At 35.6% G+C, this 26,179-nt stretch overlaps 1 protein-coding gene across 1 annotated transcript; it reads left to right on the top strand.

The window, feature by feature from the left end:
• The first annotated feature begins 2,144 nt into the window (after positions 1-2,144).
• Positions 2,145-24,416, top strand: LOC136024680 (glutamate [NMDA] receptor subunit 1-like). Its single transcript, XM_065700125.1, has 5 exons — positions 2,145-2,281; positions 3,097-3,269; positions 13,834-13,977; positions 21,193-21,299; positions 22,677-24,416. Exons 1-5 carry the CDS (start codon positions 2,145-2,147, stop codon positions 22,827-22,829), a joined length of 714 nt encoding a protein of 237 aa, XP_065556197.1. The 3' UTR covers positions 22,830-24,416.
• Positions 24,417-26,179: the final 1,763 nt, after the last annotated feature.

Consider the following 26,179-nt stretch of genomic DNA (forward strand, 5'->3'; position numbering starts at 1 on the left):
GAAAAAAACCCAAATAAATACGCATTCGTGATCATTCTTCTGGCAAAAAATTTAAAACTGCCCATTTTTGCAGATAGGAGCTTGAAACCTCTACAGTAGGGTACAAACTAGAAGTTTGTTACCACGAACTGTTTGATAACATTTATGGTTTTGAGAAAGTAAAGACAGTTCGTCTCTCAAGAGCTGGACCGGTAAACTTTCATATTTAAGTTCACGAGCTAGGAGAGTAGCTAGGTAGGTAAGGCAATCTCATACATATACCAATTTTCCTTCAAGTAAAAGTGAAGGAGTGTCTCCTCAGTTTTTCGAGTTTATGCAAGTTTTTTTATGCTAATAAATTTCCAGGGATTGCTTTTTAACTTAATGAATTTCAGCGTAATAAATATAATCTTTTGATGAATGTCATTTAAACTCGGATTTTTGAGTTTCGCTTTCTACTGACAAAGGTTACTCCTCACTTATGGTTCATTACCATTAAAGGTGAATTAGCATGAGAGTCTGGTGAGTTTAGTGAGTGCTCATTTCTTACTTATTTGTTGTGCTGTTTGATTTTAAAAGAACCATTTATGTTTCATATTTAGTCAGTGTTGGTAATGTTATTTATGGCTAGTATCCACTAGGCTAATATTAAGATACTAGGATTGAAATCTCTTATAAAAATGGTGACTTTTTTCTTTTAGATACTCCACTATATGTGAGCATTCTTTTTGTCAAGCTGTAATTTTTTTCTTTTTATGATGGCACTTGCCCCTCGGCGAAGTGCCATATAGCGATCGCAATTTCTGTCCGTCGGTCGGTCGGTCGGTCCCGTTTTGCTAGTTCGGGCACTTCCAAATACGCTGGGGCGATGATAGCTGGCAGGCGTATCAGGGAGTGGACAATATTAAATTAGAAAAATTTGCTTCCCCGCTTTGACCATCTAGGGAGGGGGAGTGGAGGGATGGGTAATTCGGAAAAATTCGAAAAATGAGGTATCTTTAACTTACGAACGAGTGATCAGATCTTAATAAAATTTGATATTTAGAAGAATCTTATGTCTAAGAGCTCTCAATTTAAATTTCGACCGGATCCGGTGACATTGGGGTGAGTTGGAGGGGGAAACTGAAAATCTTGGCTTAGAGTGAAGACATCGATATGAAAGTTGGCAGGCGTATCAGGGATCAGACAGATTAAATTAGAAATAGGCGCTTTCCTGATTTGACCATCGGGGGGGGGGAGTAGAGGGACGGTTAATTCGCATAAATTTGAAAAAATGAGTTTTTTTTACTTACGAATCTGGTGAGTTGGGGGTGGGAGGGTTCCAGTACTTTGGCGAGTTCGGTGCTTTTAGACGTGCTAGGATGATGAAAATTGATTCGCGTGTAAGGGACCTGCACAAACTGACTTGATAACATTCAATTCCCCGGTCAAACCATGTAAGAGGGGGCTGCGCGGAGGGGAAATCGTGAAAATTGAGGTTTGTTCATATTACGAATTGATTATTGGATCTTAATGAAACTTGATTAACAGAAAGATATCATGTCTAAGACGCTCCATTTTCAATCTGATCGGGTCCGAGGATATTGGGGGGTGAAGGGGTGAATGAATCTTGGAAACCGGAAATCTTGGAAAACGCTTAGAGTAGAGAGATCAGGATGAAACTAGATGGGAAGAATACGCTCAAGTTCTAGATATGTGATTGGTATAACCGGACCGGGTCCGATCTCTTTGGGGGAGTTAGGGGATTTCTAGTGGTTTGGTGAGCTCGAGAATAAACACAAGCTCTAGGTACGTGATTGACATAACCGGACTGGATCTGGCCTCTTTGGGGGAGTTGCAGGGATTTCTTGTGCTTTGGCGAGTTTGGTGCTTCTTGACGTGCTAGGGCAATGAAAATTGTCAGGTGCGTCAGGGACTTGCACAAATCTACTTGAGAACAGTCATTTACCCGATTCGACCATCTGTGGGGCTGAAAGGAGAGGAAATTGTGAAAATTCAGGCATATTTATCTTACAAATGGGTGATTGAATCTTAAAGAAACTTGATATATAGAAAGATCTCGTGTCTTAGATGCCCCATTTTTGATTCGGATAGAACGAATACCACATTAGCTGTCTAAAAATTTTTTGTTTGTCTAGTAATTTAAACCCCCCCCCCACCTCTAAATGTACGCTACAAAACCCATCTACGAACTCGACCTTACTTTTGATCCAGAAAATCCTCACACCAATTTTTATCAAAATATCTCGTTTCCTTCGAGAGTTGTAGTGCGTACTGACGGACAACTTTTGCGATGTCATAGGTATCCCTCCACGTACATTTTGCGATCCAAAAACATACGTACCAGCCTAAACACCACCGATAACTCTAGTACTCAGTCTAATTTTAGGTTCCGACCTCGTCACAAGTACCATATCAGCTCTTGGCTCTTGTTTTTAAATTTGTGGCGTCAGGTACACTGAAATATCTGATTTACCGCTTGTCTTTGATCAAGGTTTTTATATAACTATTGGATTTTCTTCTGAAGGAGTCAACAGAAAAAACTTAATGGGATAACTCCTCAGGAACATCTTTCCAGAATGAAGCACAAAGTTGGATGAAGATGTTCATCAAGTACTCTGTTCTCGTTTTGTCAGCCTCCAGTGAATTGGATCGGGCTATATGCCTTCGTGTCTGTCTTTTTTTTGGACAATTGGAAGCACAATACGAGAAATCTCTAGAGAAGGAGTTGGAATTAATTACTTGTGGAAAACAGTCATCAATACTCCATTAAACCACTCACTAAGCGACTGGAGAGAGTTGTGGGGAATAACTAAACCTGGCCTATTAAACCTGTTTTGAATTTTTGGAGTAGTGCTAGCAACTCTTTTGGAGCAACAGCATAAAGCAGGCATCCATTCTCGGCAATAGGCCTGATGAAAGACATTTAAAGTGGAGTGATCAAGCTGAGGTTTAGAGAGTTTTTGTAGCGAAGGGTTATCCCCAGCTTTCTTGCACAGGATGATGTTATCCAATCAAGGCGGGTATTCCAAAAGAGATTTGGAACTAGACTCTCCTTTAGTATATAGCTTTTCATATGCTATTCCACGTTATTTTCCTGATTTACTTTTATTCTAGACGTATTTCTGCATTTCTATGGGATAGTACCCAACTCGAGGTAGAAAGTGCAAAAGACTGTGACTTGGTCGTTTCTTCACATTCCCTTGGAAGATCAGGGTACGTTGTTGGACTCCAAAAGAAATCAAGATGGACAGATTCCGTGAATGAAGCATTACTTGATTTTTCAGAAGGTTATTTTATGCATGTTTTATCATTTGATTATGTTGTATTTATTGATTTTATTTTATTTTTAATTTATTTATTTAATTACCTATTTAATATTTTGATTTAATTTCTTGAAATTAATCTAAGTATATTTTATAAGAGATTAATTTAAGTGAAGTATTATTTTAACTGCACACTTTCAAACTGCTGGAAGATTTTTCTAAGGTGGATTTGACCATTGACAATAAACTACGATTTAGCCAAATATTTGTTTTTTTTGCAATATCTAGTTTTCAATATTCCCCTTCCTAAGAAGTGACAGAAGAGGTCTTTCCAAAGACCTTAAGAGAAAAATTCGCCTCCTCCCATTGTGTTCCATAATAGAGGTTGCCTGACGCAACTAGTACAAAATTTGTATGGATTCAGTTTATAATAAGTGAATTTAATGAGATTGATATTTTCCAGGGAGTATCTGGGCTGCAGTGGTAGCTAGCAGCCTGCTAAGAGACAATCACGTCCCATAGTAAAAGATAAAACAACCCTTAACTCCTTAAAATAGAGTCAGAAAAAAGACGAAGCACGATATTAGAACCACCTTGTTCGAAAGTCCAATATAGGAAACTTGCAGTCTCTTGGCTTGAACAACAAAGAAAATATGTCGGCTTGAAAAGCAAGAAAAGTGGCTTGAGCTCCGACATTCTGCATCGACAGAATTTTTTTTCTGTTTTTTTTTTCTCTTCAACTAGTTTGGCGCAAGAAAATCATAGACAGTTTTTTAATGACTCATTTGAATGAATGAAAGGTATTAATTTAAAAAAAAAATAACTTTTTTATGAAAAACTGCAGTTTTCAATTGCTCTATGGTAGAAAATGTTATAAACATGTGCTTGCCTCCTGGAACCGAACTGCTAAAGTATGTCATAAAATTTTAAAATTGATTTTAATTTCGTTAGGCTCTAACTACCCGACGCATAATTTACTGTGTTTTTCCATACAAAATTAATTTTTTTAATTTCAATTTTCAGTTCCGAATTGTTATCTACATAAAGGTCGATAAAGTTCTTGATAATTTGGGACTATGTCTAGTCTAGTTAATCATAAATGGGGATAATAGAGATGGCTGATATGGGTTGCAGCGCTAACTAGCAACCTTGTAAGAGACGATCATGTCCAATACTAAGAAACACAGTAGCCAATAACTCCTAAAATAGAACCTGATCGGAATACTAAGTATACTATTAGAACCACCTTGCCCAAAACTCTTATGTAGGAAACTTACAGCTTCTTTGTTTGAATGACACAGAAACCCATTGGCTTGAAAAATAGGCAAAGTTGCTTCAACTACGATATTCTGTATCGACGGCATCTTTTTTCGCTTTTTTCCCGCAGCTAGCAGAGCCCTGTAATATCATAGAGAGCAGTTTAATGGCTCATTTTAAAGGAAATTTATGTATTTAAACACTATTTGTGATTAACAAAAATCTTTTTTTAAATAGAATCAATTTTATTACATAAAACTGTACTTTCATGTTCAAAATTGATAAATTACGTCACAATCTTAGGTTGTAACTATATCTATATATATAAAAATAAGTTGTTTGTTTGTGTGTCTGTCGACTGACGTCATGTTTGTGTGTCGACTGAGGTCATGTTTGTCGACTGACGTCATTGTTAGGATTGAGCTGTATGTCGTCATGAAGTTGTTTGTCGACTGACGTCATGTTTGTCATCTGATGAAATTACAGATCGGGACACCGCGACACAAATGACGACCGGGAAACCGGGACACAGGGAATATAAATGACGATCGGGACACTCAAAGAGAAATTACAGACTGGGACACCGGGACACAAATCACGACCGGGACACAGGGAATATAAATGACGACCGGGACACAGGGACACAACTACAACGGGGACGCCGGGGGCACAGGAGGGATATATAAATGACGACCGGGACACAGGGAATATAAATGACGACCGGGACACTCAAAGAGAAATTACAGACTGGGACACCGGGACACAAATCACGACCGGGACACGGAATATAAATGACGACCGGGACACAGGGACACAACTACAACGGGGACGCCGGGGGCACAGGGGGGATATATAAATGACGACCGGGACACAGGGAATGTCCGAAGAGAAATTACAGACCGGGACACCGGGACACAGGGAATATAAAGGACGACCGGGACACTGAAAGAGAAATTACAGACTGGGACACCGGGACACAAATGACGACCGGGACACAGGGAATATAAATGACGACCGGTTGCGAAGCGCCCCCCCCCCCCCCTCCCCAACAGCTAGTATGGCATAAACAACAGCTAGTATGGCATATAAGTAAATGCAATACTATGATGTTTTGCTGTATTTCCATAAGAAAAAAATTATTTTTTTTACTTCAGTTTTCAGTCCAGAATCGCTAAAGTTATTATGTAAATTGCAAATCTATTTATGGTGTCTGAGCAATAATTTTAAATTTTTATTCAAACTAGAAAACTGAGTTAGGGAAAGCGGCATTATCCAACTCTTGTTTGTATTGAAGCTACATTTGTCTTGAACAGACTCAGAAAGAACTAAACGGCCTTTGACAGTCTTGGAAAAAACTGAATATTTGACATAATATGATGAAAATAGCTAAAATTTTAAAATGAGTTTGTTTCTGTTAGATTCTAACTACTAAACACGAGATTTAATGTGTTATATTAAAAGATATCCGGGTTGCAGCGGCAGCTAGCAATCTTGTAAGAGACAATCACGCCCCATAATAAAGTATAAAGTAGCCCTTAACTCTGAAAGATAGAATCAGATCAAAAACGAAGTATACTGTTAGAACCGCCTTGTCAGAATATCTTATGTAAGAAAATTACAGCTCGTTGAGTTGAATAACGAAGAAAACCCATTGGCTTGAAAAACGCGAAAGGTTGCTTGCATCGATGGCATATTTTTTTCGTTTTTGTTTCTCCTCAGCTAGGTGGGCACCGGAAAATCATAGAGTTTTTTAATGGCTCATTTGAAAGGAAATTGTAACGTCTAGTGCTACTTGTAATTAAAAAACAAATATTTTTAAAAATAGAATCACGTTTTACGATTTATGAACAAGCTTCATGAATGACGTCATAGTCGTATATTGTAATAACCATATGTGACGCGAGAAGTGAATTCAATATTTATACAAATTTATTTTTCGACAGGATAATATAAGAAATCAAGTCGTAACGTCAGAAGTCGGAAGCTTAACGTAAAGAAATCTGAAATCGTGTTAACGAACTCTTAGTAAGAGACGACTCGACTTAATAGCAACCTAAACTCTAAAAAACAGAATTTTGATGACAATAGAGTTTTATTGCGTGTTTTAATTAAAGAAAAAACTTAATTAAATTAAAAAACTTTTTTATTTAAAAAACTGCATTTTTACGTACAAGCTTGATTAATGGACGTTCTCATATTGAGAGCCAAAAACAGATATAAGCAGCATGAGAAAGCAGCAGCTCTAAAGAAATGTCGAGTTTTAAAACGATACAGGGTCAAACAGTTCGTGGTAACGAACTGTAAGTAAGAGGTGACCCGGCTCAATAGTAACCGAAACTCTAAAAACATAATTTTGATGCCAATAGATGCATCAACAGAACCGGATTATTATAGTAAAAAACGAACTCGAGACAACTGAACCCTGTGGCTTTTTCAAATTTAAAAGATATGCTTTAAATTCAATACATTAAAAGTTCTCCCTTACAGGGAATCGAACCCTGGTTTTCCACGTGACAAGTGAGAATGCTTTCAATTGTACCATCAGAGACTTATGAAGTATAAGTTACATATAATTAAAGTAATGAACGAATGGTAAAGCCTATGATAACTGAATATTGAATCCTATATAGGGGTATTGGACAAGGCAGTTCTAATATTGTTCTTCGTTTTTTGATGTGACTCTATTTTTAGGAGTTTCAGGTTATTATATTTCTTAGTATCAAGCTATCTGAGCAAAGCCATCTGAGCGATCCAGCTATCACTGCCAAGCTATCTGAGGAGAAAAAGAAAGAGAAAGAGATGTCCTACATGCAGGATATCGGGGTTGCAGCCGCTTTTCTTGATTTTCAAGCCTAATATATTTCCCTCGTTGTTCAGGCCAAGGGACAATAAGTTTCCTATATAGGTGTTTAGGACAAGAGGGTTCGAATAATGTACTCTTTATTTTGATGTGACTCTTCTTTTAGAAGCTATGGGTCAGTAACGAACGAACTTTAGCCCATAAAATAAATTTGTTTGCTTTAAAGAGTGATTTTGATATTTATAGTGAAGAAAGAACTCTAAAAGTAACCATAAGTTTTTTTAAGTAGAAGAACGATATAGTTAAGTATAAATGTGGATTATATAAGTTTTGTCTGTATCATGGTTAAAAGATATCTGAATTTTTATATAAATTATCGGTATAGCTAATCAGGGTTGCAGCGGTAGCTAGCAGCCTAGTAAGAGAAAACCACGTTCCATACCAAGAAACCACTAGAAAACCAAAGAGAGCTCCTTGGTGGTTCATTTGAAAGGAAATTGATACATTTAAAAACCTTTCACAATTAACAAATATAATTAAAAAAATTATTCTCCTCTTACGAAAAACCGCATTTCTCTATAGCTCTGTATTAGATTAAATAAAAAAAAATAGTTTTTTTTAAACTGAAAGTAAGGAGCGACATTAAAACTTAAAACGAACAGAAATTACTCCGTGTATGAAAGGGGCTGTTCCCTTCTCAACGCCACGCTCTTTACGCTAATGTTTTTTAATAAAGTAAAAATGTTTTAATAAAGTAGAATTGCGAGAGAGAGTAAAACTTTAGCGTAAAGAGCGAGGTGTTGAGAAGGGAACAGCCCCTTTCATACACGGGGTAATTTATGTTCGTTCTAAGTTTTAATGTCGCTCCTTACTTCCAGTTAAAAAAAAAAACAATTTTTTTTATTTAATTTCTGGACGTTTTTGAATTAATGCATGTTTTGATCTTGGCTCTCCGCACATAAATAATTAAAACCAAATTTGCATATTAATTGATTGCAATTAATCGGAAGATTTTGAGAAAAAAGGAGCGAGGGAGGAGGCCTAGTTGCCCTCCAATTTTTTAATTACTTAGAAAAGCAACTAGAACTTTTAATTTTTTACAAACGTTTTCATTGGTAAAAAATGTACGTAGCTTACGAATTAACTTACGTAGCGAACTTCTATATTCGTATGTTTTTATTGCGTATATGAGGGGTTTCAACTCTCATCGATACCTCGCTCTTTACACTAAAGCTTAAATTTTGTCCCAATTCCTCAAGAATGACCTCTGAAGCACAAAGGCCGTAGAATAAATAGTTGAAATTACTAAAAATACTTTAGCGTAAAGATTGAGGCATAACGAGGAGGTAAACCCCTCATATGCGTAATAATGTTTGTTCGTTTTAAGTTTTAATGCTGCTCCTTACTTTCAGTAGAAAAAAACTTTTCATATTTATTTTTTCATTGTTTTTTCAAATAAGGCTAGAAAATTTTGCCACAACTATTCCCTTTTTATTAATTCAAAAATCAACGGACTCGGTCCGTTGAAATTCTTTATTGAAATTCTCTTTCCCCATGAGAAGTTTCCCCATGGAAATAATCTCCCACGTAACCCCCCCCCCCTCAACTCTCCCCCTTAAACCAAAAAATCCCCCTGAAAACGTCTATACACTTCCCAGTAACCATTACTATATGTAAACACGGGTCAAAGTTGTAACTTGCAGCCCCTCCCACGGGAACTTTGGGAGAGGAAGTCGTCCCTAAAGACATATTTATTAGGTTTTTCGACTATGGTGAATAGAATGGCTATCTCAGAATTTTGATCCGATAACTTTTGGGGAAAAATGAGCGTGGGAGGGGGCCTAGGTACCCGCCAATTTTTTGGTCACTGAAAAAGGGCACTAGAACTTCTAATTTCCATTAGAATGAGCCTTCTCTCGACATTCTAGGACCACTCAGTCGATACGATCACCCCTGGGAAAAAAACAAAAAAAAAGAAAAGAAAAATAAATAAATCAATACGTATCCGTGTTCTGTCTTCTAGAAAAAAATGCGAAATTCCGCATTTTTGTAGATAGGAGCTTGAAACTTCTACAAAATAGGTTCTCTGGTACGCGGAATCTGATGGTGTGATTTTCGTTAAGATTGTATGACTTTTAGGGGATGTTTCCCCCTATTTTCTAAAATGAGGTAAATTTTCTCAGGCTCATAACTTTTGATGGGTATAACTGATCTTGATGAAACTTATATATTTAAAATCAGCATTAAAATGCGATTCTTTTGATGTAACTTTTGGTATCAAAATTCCATTTTTTAGAGTTTTGGTTACTATGGAGCCGGGTCACTCCACGAACTGTTTGAAAATGTTATTAACATATGCTTTTCTCCTGCAACCAAACTTTTTTTTTGCTTAACTCCTAAAGTTCGGATCTCTTTTACGCTGTGCTCTATTTCCGTAGAAAAAAAATTTGTTTTTTGAATTTATTTTAGTTTTCAGTTCAGAATCGCTAAAGTTATGATGTAAAATACAGAAATATTTATGATGCCCGAGCAACAATTTTATTTTTTAATTCAAACTAGAAAAATACCTAAAAATTTAAAATTATATTAAAGAAGGAACTCTTGCCTATTGTATTTTAACTACAAAGACTCAAATTAAAACTGTAGCCGATAGTTACGTAAAGGATCGATATAGTTAATAATAAATTTTGGTAGTAAAGGAATTATTAATAGAAGTTTTATTTAGACTTTAACTGGACAAATGTGTCAAAATTTTCCATGGCATTGTATTAAAAGACGATCATTTGGAGAACAAACCATTTGATATATGAGACTTAGTTAGCAGCCTGATTCTTTAAGGTTCGTCTTCTCTTACTATTCCAGAGAAGAAAAAGCTGTAGGCTTTTTTCTGTTTGTAATCAAGGTTGTACAGGTTGCAGCGGAAGTTAACCATGTAGTAAGAGACAATCACGTCCCATATTAAGAAATAAAATAACCCATATCAAACAGTTCGTGGTAACGAACTGTAGTAAGGAGCGACCCAGCTCAATAGTAACCAAAACTCTAAAAAATGGAATTTTACGCCAGTAGCTACATCAAACGAATTGCATTTTAATACTGATTTTAAATCAAGTTTAGTCTTACCCATCAAAAGTTACGAGCCTGAGAAAATTTGCATTCTTTTAGAAAATAGGGGGAAACTCCCCCTAAAAGTCATAGAATCTTAACGAAAATCATACCATCAGATTCGGCGTGTCAGAGAACCCTGTTGTAGAAGTTTCAAGCTCCTATCTACAAAAATGTGGAATTTTGTATTTTTTGCCAGAAGGCAGATCACGGATGCGTGTTTATTTATTTGTTTGTTTTTTGTTGTTTTTTTCCCAGGGGTGATCGTATCGATCCAGTGGTCCTAGAATGTTGCAAGAGGGCTCATTCTAAGGGAAATGAAAAGTTCTAGTGTCCTTTTTGAGTGACCGAAAAAATTGGAAGGCCCCTAGACCCCCTCCCACGCTAATTATTTTTCCAAAGTCAACGTATCAAAATTCTGAGATTGCCATTTTATTCAGCGTAGTCGAAAAACCTTATAACTATGTCTTTGAGGACGACTTACTCCCCCACAGTCCCCGTGGGAGGGGCTACAAGTTACAAGCTTTGACCAGTGCTTACATATACTACTACTACTACTACTAATAACTCACTGCAGCACCAAGCCGCCTGAGGCCAACACAGCTACGCACGCTCCTCCTCCAACCTAATCTATTTAAAGCCTCCCTCTTTACACCCTCCCAAGAAGTTCCCATTTCCTTTAAATCCTTATTTATGACATCCTCCCAACCCAGACAAGGACGACCTGCTTTCCGTGTAGCCCCAGACGGTTGGCCAAAAAGGACAATCTTCGGTAATCTGTAATCCTTCATCCGTAGAACGTGGCCTAGCCATCTCAACCTTTCTTTCATTATAGCCCCAGAAAGCGGGATTGAACCACACTTTTCGTACAACCTACTGTTTGAAATACGGTCAGTCAGCCGGGTACCCAGAACAATCCGTAGGCAATTTCTCTGGAAAACATCTAGTAAATTTTCATCTGCTTTTCGGAGTGTCCATGCTTCAGAGCCATATTTGACCACTGTCATCACTGTAGCTTCCAATATCCTAATCTTGGTTTGTAGGCTTATCTTTCTATTCTTCCAAACTTTTTTTAACTGTGAAAAAACACCCTGAGCTTTAGCTATTCTACTTTTAACATCTTCACTGCTCCCACCATCTTTACTAATAATACTACCAAGGTAACTGAAGCTCCCAACCTGATCAATCTTTTCGTTACCTAAGGTCACCTGTTCATCTTCACTTATTCCTAACCTTAGTGACTTAGTCTTCTTAACATTAATTTTCAAGCCTATTTTAGCACCCTGAACTCGTAAAACCTCTAAAAATTCATTCATTTTGCTCACACTTTCATCTAATATGCTTAAATCATCAGCTTAATCTAAGTCCAGGAGCGTTCTTCCTCCCCATTTGATTCCATGGTCTCCAATTGCCTTTCCTGTGCTCCTTAAGACGAAGTCCATCAAAATGATCCATATAAAGGGGGATAGAACACAACCCTGCTTAACTCCTGATTTAATACAAAACCAGTTGCTAACCTCATTTCCTACCTTAACCGCAGCAGTATTATTCTCGTACATAGCGCAAATCACTTTAATGTATTTTTCTGGTATACCATATAACGATAAGACCTTTGTTAACGCTGTTCTATCAACAGAATCGAAAGCTTGCTCATAATCGATAAAACTAAGGACCAAAGGTGTTTGACAACGAAGGGACTTCTCAATTATTAACCTAAGAGTGAAAACATGGTCGACACATCCTCTACCTTTTCTAAAACCGCATTGTTCTTCCCTTAAAACTTTGTCTACAGCATGTCTCAGTCTAAAAAGTATCATATTACTCAGTAATTTGCTACCTACAGAGACCAGACTAATGCCTCGATAATTCCAACATTCACTCTTGTCACCTTTCTTATACAGTGGTTTAATTAAGGTTTTCCTAAAATCATTGGGTACTTCCCCTTTTTCAAAAATCATGTTCATAATCTTCAGTAGCTTATTCCTAACCTCAGAGCCACCATATTTAAGGAACTCATTAATCATACTATCAGCACCTGGGGCCTTATTATTTTTTAATCCTTCTAGTACTGTCGCTAATTCTTCCTCACTAAACAAATCTTCCTTCACATCCAAGGTATCACAAACTTTTTCATTTTCATCTATATCTTTTCCTGCAACTGTATCTCGGTTTAGCACATTCTCAAAATGTTCCACCCATCTTTCTTTAAAGTTACTTTCCATCGAGGAATTTGTCATGGGGGAAAAATTTCCATTGAGGGAGCGCAGGATTTTCTAGCAGTATTTAAAAAAATCATACTGAAAAAATAAATATGAAAAAGATTTTTTCAACTGGAAGTAAGGAGCAGCATTAAAACTTAAAACGAACAGAAATTATTACGCATATGAGGGGCTCACCTCCTCCTAATACCTCGCTCTTTACGCTAAAGTATTTCTAGTAATTTTAACTGTCTATTCAACGGCTTTTGTGATTCAGGGGTCATTCTTAATGAATTGGGACACAATTTAAGCTTTAGTGTAAAGAGCGAGGTATCGACGAGGGTTGAAACCCCTCATATACGCTCGTTACGTAAGCTTATTTATAAGTTACGTATATATTTTGCTAATAAAAACATTCGTAAAAAAATAAAAGTTCTAGTTGCCTTTTTAAGTAACCAAAAAATCGGAGGGCAACTAGGCTTCATCACCCGCTCCTTTTTTTCTCAAAATGATTCGATCAAAACTATGAGAAATCCATTTAGCCAAAAAAATAAATATGCAAATTTCGTTTTAATTATTTCTCTGCGGAGAGCCAAAATCAAAACATACATTGATTCAAAAACGTTCAGAGATTAAATAAAAAAAAAACCTTTTTTAACTGAGAGTAAGGAGCGACATTAAAACTTAAAACGAACAGAAATTACTTCGTATATGAAAGGGGCTGCTTCCTCATCAACGCCCCGCTCTTTACGCTAATGTATTTTACTGTTTTAAAAAGAAGAGTTGAGAGAAAGAGTCAAACTTTAGCGTAAAGAGCGGGGCGTTGATGAGGAAGCAGCCCCTTTCATATACGAAGTAATTTCTGTTCGTTTTAAGTTTTAATGTCGCTCCTTACTTTCAGTTAAAAAAACCTTTTCTTTTATTTTTTATTTAAGAACGATGATAACATTATTTTACTTATTGTCCTTAATGGTTAAATTTTCAATTATGAATTTTAATTAAATCAAATGAAGACCACCTAAACTGAATAGTCTGTGAACAGCAAACTTACCAAACGATAATCAGATAAATTATTAGAAAAAGATGTATATTTACTTCTTTTAAGACACTTGAACTGTGAAACGATTTGTTAATCGAATGATTTAAATATGTATATGTGTGTACATAAAATCTTATAAATATTCCAAAATGTATCCAGTGTGTTTTAAAATAGTATTTTCCTCTCTAGATGGAACACTATTGGAGCTGGATCGAAAATGGATTGTCAGTGCTCTTTTTAATTCGGAATGCGAAAAGCCAGGCAGTGAGCCAGCAAGATTAGGCTTGAAGAACATGGCAGGAGTGTTCATTCTTGTTGCTGCTGGGATAGTTGGTAACTCTTCTCCTTGCCTTTTGTGTTGCAATCACTAAAAAATGCTCCCTCATTGATTTATGCGTGAGCCATACTATATACCTGTCGATAGAAAACTAATATTTGGGAATGATCTTTGTCAGTTCTGCTTTACAGAAGCGGATAATTTAAATGGAGAGAACTCGTTTTTAAGAGCTTGCGTCAGCAATATTCTTTTCCCACTAATTTCGTCTATGAAGGTTGATTTATAAGGCATTTAGATCATTCACAGACCTGACTTATTCCAATACCCAGTACAACCTAATGGTAGCAGTCAGGTTTTATAGTTCCTTTAAATGTCAAAATCAACTAATGCCAAAGCTCTATGCGATTTCAAAATGTTAACCAATCAGGTTTTTCTAAAGAACATTTTGCTTTTCCAGCCGTTACTAAGTTCGAACCAATTTAACTTGAGCTTTGGATGAATTTAGCTTTTGAGTTCAGCTATATCTTTATTGTGCATATGTTTGGACTCGACTAACTCCAAAAGGTAGTATTATTTGAGCCTTGATGTTAATTTGACCTCATATTTAGAACATATATTGGAAAACTGCTGATGCAAGCTTTAATCTTTCCAAATTTCAGAAAATCAGTCTTAACTCTAATTGACCATCATAAAATTGCGGTTGAATAACGAATATGGCCAAAATCGCCAAACCGCGAACAGGGTACGTAATTGACGTTGTAGTTGTGCAAAATCATATTCTATCGACACGTCTGGCTACAGTTTGGCTCGAAAATTAAGCTGTTCACCTATTACACATGGGATTGTGTTATGCAGAACAATCTGGACAGGAAAGATCTTGAATTGTCGTAATAAGATATAAGGATATCAACTTAAAAAGTTATCATAAAAACCTCTTTCCATAGACGTTTCAATTACACTTGATGAAGTGTTGTAGAAAACAATTTGATCCAGCACCATGAATACAAACATTGAATATACTTAAAAGAAAAATTTACCATAACAACCTCTTTCCATAGACGTTTCAATTACACTTCATGAAGTGTTGTAGAAAACAATTTGATCCAGCACCATGAATACAAACAGTGAATATACTTAAAAGAAAAATTTACCATAACAACCTCTTTCCATAGACGTTTCAATTACACTTGATGAAGTGTTGTAGAAAACAATTTGATCCAGCACCATGAATACAAACAGTGAAAATACTTAAAAGAAAAATTTACCATAACAACCTCTTTCCATAGACGTTTCAATTACACTTGATGAAGTGTTGTAGAAAACAATTTGATCCAGCACCATGAATACAAAGAGTGAAAATACTTAAAAGAAAAATTTACCATAACAACCTCTTTCCATAGACGTTTCAATTACACTTGATGAAGTGTTGTAGAAAACAATTTGATCCAGCACCATGAATACAAACAGTGAATATACTTAAAAGAAAAATTTACCATAACAACCTCTTTCCATAGACGTTTCAATTACACTTGATGAAGTGTTGTAGAAAACAATTTGATCCAGCACCATGAATACAAACAGTGAAAATACTTAAAAGAAAAATTTACCATAACAACCTCTTTCCATAGACGTTTCAATTACACTTGATGAAGTGTTGTAGAAAACAATTTGATCCAGCACCATGAATACAAACAGTGAAAATACTTAAAAGAAAAATTTACCATAACAACCTCTTTCCATAGACGTTTCAATTACACTTGATGAAGTGTTGTAGAAAACAATTTGATCCAGCACCATGAATACAAACAGTGAATATACTTAAAAGAAAAATTTACCATAACAACCTCTTTCCATAGACGTTTCAATTACACTTGATGAAGTGTTGTAGAAAACAATTTGATCCAGCACCATGAATACAAACAGTGAAAATACTTAAAAGAAAAATTTACCATAACAACCTCTTTCCATAGACGTTTCAATTACACTTGATGAAGTGTTGTAGAAAACAATTTGATCCAGCACCATGAATACAAACAGTGAATATACTTAAAAGAAAAATTTACCATAACAACCTCTTTCCATAGACGTTTCAATTACACTTGATGAAGTGTTGTAGAAAACAATTTGATCCAGCACCATGAATACAAACAGTGAAAATACTTAAAAGAAAAATTTACCATAACAACCTCTTTCCATAGACGTTTCAATTACACTTGATGAAGTGTTGTAGAAAACAATTTGATCCAGCACCATGAATACAAACAGTGAATATACTTAAAAGAAAAATTTACCATAACAACCTCTTTCCATAGACGTTTCAATTACACTTGATGAAGTGTTGTAGAAAACGATTTGATCCAGCACCATGAATACAAACAGTGAAAATACTTAAAAGAAAAATTTACCATAACAACCTCTTTCCATAGACGTTTCAATTACACTTGATGAAGTGTTGTAGAAAACAATTTGATCCAGCACCATGAATACAAACAGTGAATATACTTAAAAGAAAAATTTCCCATAACAACCTCTTTCCATAGACGTTTCAATTACACTTGATGAAGTGTTGTAGAAAACAATTTGATCCAGCACCATGAATACAAACAGTGAAAATACTTAAAAGAAAAATTTACCATAACAACCTCTTTCCATAGACGTTTCAATTACACTTGATGAAGTGTTGTAGAAAACAATTTGATCCAGCACCATGAATACAAACAGTGAAAATACTTAAAAGAAAAATTTACCATAACAACCTCTTTCCATAGACGTTTCAATTACACTTGATGAAGTGTTGTAGAAAACAATTTGATCCAGCACCATGAATACAAACAGTGAATATACTTAAAAGAAAAATACACTGAGCTTCAGTATAATGCATGAATTTTCACATTTTTTTCCTATTATTTAAATACAGAAGAATCCATGAAACGTACTGTCACTGAGTTTATTTATCAAAATCTAGTCCTGAGGTCCAGATTATGAGCTGAATTCTAGCAGCATAACAACGTATCATTCACAAATTACCATTTTATTTCCTCTTACGTCTAACTTACAGTTCTTAAGCTATATATCATGCACTCCTAAGATTAAGAAAAACTAGATTCACGCAGCTTGCTCAACGTGAAGTATTACAGCAACCTTTACTTTACCCCAAACCTCCCAAATCTTTTTGGTTACTTTAAAAAATACTGCAATTGCAAGATAAGACTACGTTACTTTGCCTTATAACTAAACCTCATTATTTATTTCCTACGTATTTTATGGTGACAACAATTAAGCTCTATCTATTACCAAGTGATTACCACATAAACATTTTACTAATAATTACGAAATTTTTTTCTTAAAATGTACCAGGAACGAACTAAAAGTACAATGACTCAAGCATGTACACAGGGGGGGGGGATGACCTCCGGACCTTGCTCAGAATCCTAAATTTTACCTATATTTTGTCATTTCTAATTCAAGTTATCACGAGCAATTTCTTACCCCCTCTCTCGAAAAAAAATCATACTTACGTGCCCGTACCAACTAGTGCAGTTTTGTAACTCTTCGCCCCTAAAATTAAATAAGCTTTATGATCCTTTTTTTATGTCCCTGTCAATGATAGAGGTGATATTCTAAAACAATAAGACTTAACGCCTGAATTATAATGATCAACTGTAAAAATTTCCTTACTAGTAGTTTCATAGGGTTATAAGCAGGTACCTACCGGATTTCAAGTAAATTTAGGCGCTTTAGTATGGAAGGTGGGTGAAAATTCAGTTTCTCTGTCCCCTTAGCTCAGATTTCTTGGCTCGAAAAGTTTCAACTGGGTCTGAATATTGATGTGGATTTTAGAGAATGGAAGTAAGCCTTTGAAATTCTTCATTCTGTGTGTTCTATTCATTCAAAGGGTTTACCCCACAAATTTCACTCACATCAGTGAAAAGAAAAGTTTGCCAACTTTTCTATTGCAAAATTGGTGGTCGGAAGCTGGTGATGTTGGATGGGCTTCCAATGATACATATTGAACTTCAAACACGGTGCAGCATATTTATTTATCTGCGAAAAGTTTTTCAGATACAGTAGCTGGCGTTGAATAGCTACTTTGCACCCATGCCTGGTTTAGCTTGCTAGTGCTAGTGTTCCTAGTTTCTTGCCTTGGCATTTTAATAATGAAAGACTTGACCCTTTTGACTTTGTTTAGCGCAGTATTCATGCCAGTCATAATCGAAAAACCGACAATTTACGAACTTTATTCACTTCGACATGTACTGGCGCCATCTACATTCGTCACTCTACGACAATTCGGACTCCTAAAGGCCATCATATGGTAATTTTGTGACGTTGCCAGAAACTAACTTCAGACGCACACGCAAAGGCAAGTTTGGAGGCAGAAGGAATAAGTAGAATTTTATCCTAGTGTATGTTCAATCTGTCCACAAGATTGAAGACTAAACAGAAAGTTAGACTACGGTTACTCGTAAAAAATAAACTCTCAGACGCACTATAGAATCCACCAACTCTTATACCATTTATACTGATGAGACTGTTTCTGCTGATTCTAGCAAAACTCCTCCTGTTTAATGTCCTGAGCTCCTGTCTGGCAAAATGCAACTTCCTTCTGTTTTCATGACCAACGTCCGCTCCTTGACTAACAAGATGGACGAACTAGAAGTTTTCTTACGAGAATCATGTTTAGCAATAACAATCATGACTGAGTGTTGGGATATCACAAACGATACCGAACATATCAAAGGCTACACTTGTTTTTTAACACCCACCGTGGCAGAGGCCGAAGCCGTAGAAGCGGTGGTGTTGGACTGTATTTTCGTTGCGAAATAACTATAATACTATTTATGAAATAAAGTAATTCTATTTTGAATAAGATAAAATTTGAAGAACAAGACTGCGAAATAACTGTGCTTCCTATCCTGGCGAGTCACCAGTGAGAATTTTGCGTGAATGTGCCATATTTCTTGCGAAACCTCTAGCTTCGGTCATTAATCAGTACTTCAATTATCAGGCGTTCCCCCAGCCTTGGAAACAAGCTTATATACGTGACGTTCCAAAGGTGAAGCATCCAAAAAGCTGTGATCAGTTAAGACCCATTTCAATAACGCTGAACCTTGCCAAAGTCACTGAGTCCTTTATTTACCGTGAACTTGTGTCTCAAGTCGCAGATTCACTTGGCCCTTATCAATATCGTTGTTTATAAGGGTGTAGTAGTACAGTGTATTTAGTTAGACTTTATCACCTGATTGTACAATGGCTCGAATCTGGAGACGCTTTCCTTGATTTGCTACTCGTTGATTACTTAAGAGCATTTGGTTTGATAAAGCACTTCGTTGCAGCTACGAATCTTGAAAGAATGGGCGCACGTATGCATATCTTGCTGCTTGTTATTGATTTCCAACGTTCCCTGTACCAGCGAGTATACGGCCTCTTTCCCGGTAGTCTCGACTCTGGCTGGGGAGAGATTTCTTGTCGAGCCCCTCAAGGCACCAAATTGGCCACTCTACCTTTCCTTCCGGTAATTCATCATGTTATGGACAACATGGATGACCGATTTAAATACGTAGGCGAACTATCTGTATTTCTTAAGTTCACAGTAGATGCCCTAAGTCAGCCCTGATCTTTTAACAGAATTCGAAGGAGAATTTAGTACAAATAGTTTGCAGATCAACGAATGCAAAACCAAAATCGTAAGATATAATCCCCTGAAACAAGATCTTGTTTGCCCAACTCCCTCGTTGCTGCTTGTATCGTCAGCTACAGTCAATTTCCGGGAGTTAATTTCAGCGCCGATAGCTCATTTAGGGCTCATTTTTAAAAGCTAGTCCAGAGAGGCAACTGTTCACTACGTTTTTGATTTCAATGCGCCGCTTTGGTTTCCCAGTAAATCAGCTCAAGACGGCATATCTAACATGCATACGTCCCATATTAGAATATCTATTTCCGATTTGGGGGCCTCATATTCATAATATTGAATATCTAACTGATGATGTGGAAGGAGTCCAAAAAAAGAGCAGTTAAAATCATCATTGGAGAAAAATTTGTGGATTATAAGTCTGCTCTAGAGTCTTTAAAGATTGAAACTCTTAGAGATCGCACTAACCGATTTAACAATTCATGCGTGCCGTTTTTTACCAGTGCCTATAAAAAATGCCTTAGGACTAGGTATGTAAAAGACAGCGACATTTAGTTTGTGATTTTTACCTACGACTATGAAAGCAGTCTTATAATGAATGATTTCTGATTTCTAGAACTTGGTGGGGAGATGAACGAAAGTGTTAGACAGGCCGAACACTGAATTTATGTATTCACCAATGCAAATTTAAAAGTATTGAATGATTATGCTTCAAAAAGATGCAACATGCCTGCCTTTCTTCTAAAAATGGGAAGGGGCTGAGGGAGGGAGTGTAGGGGGAAGGAGGCAATGGACCATTTGATGTTTCCAGCCATACAAAGATAGTTTTGTAGGATTTTGGTTAAGAAACACTGCAGAATGCCTACCTTTCAACTAGAAAGTTTTCGGCAGCAGACGCAAAAGGCTATTTAAGGTCTCTGGGCCTTTGGTTCCCCAGTTGTGCTACTTTACAATGTTTGAGTAGATCCAGATCAAACAAGGTGCAACTTGGTTGCATGTCTCCTGAGGAGCAGGCGGTAGGAGGGTTGCAGGATGACGAAGGGATCACAGGCCCATGTTATCCTTCCAATCATCTTGGATTGAAACATTTTGCATGATTCCTCTTCAGATTCCTTCATGATTCCTTCCATTCTACAAAAAAAATTGCGGGGAGAAGACAAACGAGGCTCTATTAAAGGCACTTTGTACCTTTAGTATAACTGACTGATAACTTTCGCATGATACTCAAATAATGAGCAACATGCTTACATTTCTGCTAAAGATTTGACTTGAAGAAGGGAAAATGTAGGGGCCAAATGCCTCTTAGTGCATCCAGTTGGTTATTGCATGGAATCCAGAATTAGATGATGTTTGCAACAAACCAGGGGTTGTTTAGAAACTAAATTTTTAGCGGGTGGAGGGGTAAACTTTGATCTGGGGAGGGGGTACAAACTGGGGTCTGGAAGGGTCAGCTACCTCCCTCCCCCTCTTGCCCCATAGCAAATTGAACCCGCAGCACCATGTTAAGAGTTGATCCGGCCTAAGGCTATTGCATCAGACAAATAAATACTTGAACAATTATCATTTTCTTTAAAAGCTTTGCAACTAGAATGGCTTCAAATTATTTATTTGTCACTTTTTTCTCTTTCTTTATTTTTAGGAGGCGTTGCCTTGATTGGCATTGAAATTCTTTTCAAGCGACACTACTCAAGACAGCAACGACAAATAGAGCTGACAAGACATGCTTTTGACAAGTGGAAGAATATGGTAAAGGTCTGTTCCAAATACCATTTGGGAAAAGTTCTGAATTAATTACAGCTGCATGTCGATACTTTTCTTTTACAGATTTCGAAAGACTAGCCAGGTAGTAGTTGCTCGTTACAATTCCCTTGAGTCCAGTGCTGAAGGAATAAGGACCATAAATCACCTTGTAACACAAAATCCGACCAATCTGGTTTCATTAGTCTGCTGTAAGTCATGTAAGCCAGGCTTGGGCAACTCACGGCCTACGAGCCTCATGCGACCCTTGATCATATTGGATGTGGCCTGCAGGGATACTACCTCTATTACATTGCACTTAACCCCCTATCATATGTGGAACTATAATACTATTTATGAAATAAAGTAATTCTATTTTGAATAAGATAAAATTTGAAGAACAAGACTTTTTCCGTTTTGAAAACATCGTGTCTGCGAGAATTCAGCCTAAATATCTTCTTAGATGTTATAACTCCGTCTATTTAACGTAACAATCGTTTTAACAAACACCTAACCAAGATATTTGTTCAATAGCCTACTGCTGTGCATCGCTTTAAAGTCTTGTGCATTAGCGACCGGGTGATAGCGTTTACTCTGACAATAAAAGTGAGTGTGCCAGATACTTTATTATGTATCTCGACTTTTGTCTTGTTTAGACCTTGAGCATATTTTCATTTTAATCTACTGATGATTGCCGTCTTGCTCATGCTGTCCAGAAAATTGATTAATGTTAAAAGCTTTACATTTCACGTTAGTTTTCAGTTTGCCTCTATTCAACCACCTTATAGTTTTCATTCTTTGCTGAAAGAATTAGATTTAGAACTGAGCTTTGTTCCCATTGACAGGTAAAAATAGCTATATCAGCTATTTTATGCACAAAATTAATTGGCTTATCTTTAGATTCTTTTCAATACATGAAAAGATTGAATCACATACCCCACAAATTAATTCACCCTAATACCAATGACACTTTTCCAAAAAGGTTTCCGACGCCTGATGTACTCCATGATTTATTTCCAAGCCTTCAGCTGTCTTTGCTTTTCCTTTTTCTTACTGTTCAGTTCCACCCAAATACAACAACATTTTTGTTTAAAATTACTGACATCGACATTAATTTGTTTAAAATTATAGACATCGAAATTATAGACAGAAAGTGGAAATATTACTGCTCTTATTTTTATTTTAGTGGGTGAATTTTTATTTCATATTCTGTCCCCATTGTAATACAAATCTGTTCAAAACGTAATTAATGACTAAATCAAGAATTGCAAAAAATTGCTCAATGATTTTCAAAACAAACTCGGGTCTAAGGCGTCAAAAAGATATCTAAATTTCTTCAAGTGGTCAATGAGAACATTTTGTTTTAATATATATGTTTTTTTGTAGAGAAGAAAAATGCTTCGTGGCACCATCGAAAATCAAAGAAGATCAAAACTCAACGGATCTCTACCGAACTTTACAATTCCAGGTGAAAGTATTGACACTTCTAATGCCGATGGAATCTTCGTTATAGGAGAAGGAAGATATTTTGATGTTTAACATCACGACATTAAGATCATTCTTTGTAAGCCGGAAAAATAATTTTTAATTTGAATCATTCAAGTCATAGAATTTTCACACTGATAAGATGGCCATCTTTAATCCATCTTGTGTCGCTGAAAAAGTTCTATCATCTGACGCTCCTTATCAAGTATACTAAAATATTCAATTTTTTGTCATTTTAGTTATTTCTTTTGATCAGACACCAGCGATGAATTTTTTTTCTTATTTACTAAGTATATTTGACAGATATACTCGCAATCCTCCGATAAATTATTAACTACACTCAGGAACGGTTAGCAATTGCTTTCAAAATAACAATTAGAAGTGCCATATAGTATGATCAAATCCACCATTCTGGCTGATTCTAATAGCTAATATACGTGACTGACATAATCAATTTATCACCAAAATATGCAATTAAAAAAAACAAATATCTCAACGGATAAGGTTTATTCACAAAAAATCTTTCTTTTTACAATTTATATATTGTAAGAAATAAGAATGAGTTATATTACTAGGAGCAAATGCAACAATTCAGAAAATTTAGGGATTTGTGTGTGTATTTTTCAATATCTAGGAGATAAAATTTGTATTAAAAAAAAACAACAAAATTACAAAAAGGATATAATTCAATGAAAATACCCCCCCCCCAAAGGTATTTTGTTAAACCTAGTTGTTTAGCTCTCTTCCCTCTCCCCCAATTGACGCCACTGGTTGGGAGTTCCATCTGTGTCGATCCCAGATAGAAGAAGTATAAAAAAACATAGACAATGATTGAACAATATACATTTATTTCTAAGTGAATTTTGAAAGGTAATATAAATTTTTAAACAAAAATTGTTCAAATACTTTTGCTACGATGTCTTTCATGACAAAAAGTCCGCCTTCCTTGTTTATTATTCCTTCGAATCAAATATATGTCATTCAAAGAAAACAAATTCAAGTATTTGTTTCTAATTTATTAATTCCCGGAACGATCTCAGATAGTAGACATGTAGATTCTGCAAATACATTTTGTCTCAAAAGAGTTTAAAATACAAGCTGTTTTCGTGGAAAAGTTCAAATTTAATATCCATTTCGCAAGCGACATGTTTTAGTTTTCTGGGGAGGGCTGGGGCTCTCCATCATTAATTTAGTCAGATCTTACTATACTAAATTAATTGATAGTGGATTCTACCCATTTCTTTATATACTACTTTTGGCAGTCGGTTCGTCATATAAGCAGCTTAGGCATTTTTAGGGAAATAGGCTGACCCTTACCCCTGAGCTTCCTGGAATGGACATATATGCTTCTTTTTGTACTCAAACCATGTAATAATTGTTGTTACTTCTTGCATAGCAAAAAGATGGTCCTCCTTGCTTGTATTTCCTTTAAGTTAGACTTTTGTCAGTGACGTTGAACATATTTTAGCATTAATTATGTATTGATCTATCCCGTTATACGGATAATAAAGTCTTAGAATATATCCCGTGTTTCCCTTTAAAATGTTAGTCACTTGAAGAGAAGATCTGTTCATTATAGTTTACAAAACGACTGTCCAAAGTTCCTTGCAAGAGCATCTTCTGAGTTAAAGGTACCACATTAAATCAAGAAAATATTAAAATACGGGATGTAAAGAATTTATAGTTGTTTTACAAATATTATTATTACAAATTACTTCAACATCAATATTAGTATAATTATTAATTTTATCGTTTTATGATCGTTATTGCGATTTAAATTATTCTTCGATTTTCTTTCTAAATTTATTTTGAGAGATAGTGTCGTCTCAGATTGGTGATAGTGTCATTATCGATTGGTGACAGTCCTAAATTCATTAAGTTTTTCACGAAGTTTTTTCGTAATTTGTCCTTATTTGACAAAATGTCCATAAAAAAATAACTAGAAATCGCAACGGACCAAATACGATTCCATTAATCAAATGTGTTTTGATTCTAAGTGATGAAAATTGCTCATCAAAATGATGTGCAAGCTGATTCTGTGGAAAACAAGAAAAGACAACTGGAAGAAAATCATTAGGGAATTTCGAAACATATACTAAAAGTTGCAAATTTGCCATTATTTTCCTATCGCATAAATCAAAAGTTCCTAAATATTACTATAAATATTAGAAAGATGATAGCTTTCCACAATAAAGGGTGAAACAGGGGTAGAGGATTTAAACAACCGTTTGTAAAAAGTCTCAATGAACCAATACATGGTAAAATACAGCTTTGACGTTGCTGAGTACCCACGGCGTTTCTCATGGGTTTTGAACAACAACATCATCAACCTTAGGTTTTTAGAAATAAGAAGAATCGATTATTTTGTAGCTGCTACGCCTGTTGGTAGACTTTGGCATTTTCCTACTTCAGATCTATTTGCCAAACCGTTTATTATGCAAAAACAAGTAAGGACAATATTTTTTCATAACCATTAAAATTAGGAAGTTTTTATAATTATTTGGAATGTTATTGTTCATTGTTATTTGTTTAGCTTTCTGATGAATTTATTAACTAACGAAACAAGTATCGACCTTCCCGTTAAACCTTACATAAAAATACTCGAAATTCAAAAGAGTTTCCTTCTACACTTCCTAGAATGCGTTTGATTAAACACTAAACTCTGGAAGGATTGTAGATACGTTTTAGTGATTCATGACCTTTCGAAGATAGATGGTGTCACTGATTCTAGTAAGTTATCCAGTATAAGAAAGAAAATGTCTTGTTTCACAGATGTTAGCCGGTGGTTCAGAGAAAAAGATGATAGTTTTATACGTAAAAGTGAATATTACAGAAAAAACTTGCACAAATTTAGAGGATTATTTCTTTTTTTCAAGAGGGTTGCTTTTGAATAAATTCTATTAAAAATAAATTTCTCAAAAATTCATCATAAACTACGTGAAAAAATAGAAATAATTATCGTTATTACCCTTTTCTTGAAAATATTTAGTAAAATGTCTAGAAAATATCTCTAGGAATGTCTGTTGGTAATACACAGACTATTATATTTAAATATTGAAAATCACAGTAGGTCTATTGCCAAAATGGAGAACTCGTTTAAAAAAAAATTTATAATGTCGTCCCATCATGAACGGTTTTTAAATTAAAATATTGTTTTTTTAGTTAACTGAATAACAACTAGAGATAAGAAAGTTGACGAAATAATTTTTTTTTTGACGAAAGAGTTTGTTCACTGGCTCTCTTTTTCATTGTTTTTTCTTGTTAGTATTTTGTTTTCGTAATTAGTTAGTTGCTTAGTAGCCACACGACATTAGTGGGTGTATCGTGTCTTCTTTAGAGTAGCTACTGCTATTACTTAAATTCTGAAGTATTTTGGTAAATATATATTAATATATTTCATATCT

This window comes from Artemia franciscana, chromosome 1, assembly GCF_032884065.1.
Source record: "Artemia franciscana chromosome 1, ASM3288406v1, whole genome shotgun sequence".
In the NCBI taxonomy this organism is placed as follows: domain Eukaryota; kingdom Metazoa; phylum Arthropoda; class Branchiopoda; order Anostraca; family Artemiidae; genus Artemia; species Artemia franciscana.

Bases quoted from the DNA above. Each gene is read 5' to 3' on its own strand.
- LOC136024680 (XM_065700125.1), top strand. From the start codon at position 2,145: ATGTACGCTACAAAACCCATCTACGAACTCGACCTTACTTTTGATCCA. The intron at 3,270-13,833 runs GTTATTTTATGC...TTTCCTCTCTAG, and splicing joins ATTACTTGATTTTTCAGAAG to ATGGAACACTATTGGAGCTG. The intron at 21,300-22,676 runs GTAAAGGTCTGT...GTTTTTTTGTAG, and splicing joins TTGACAAGTGGAAGAATATG to AGAAGAAAAATGCTTCGTGG.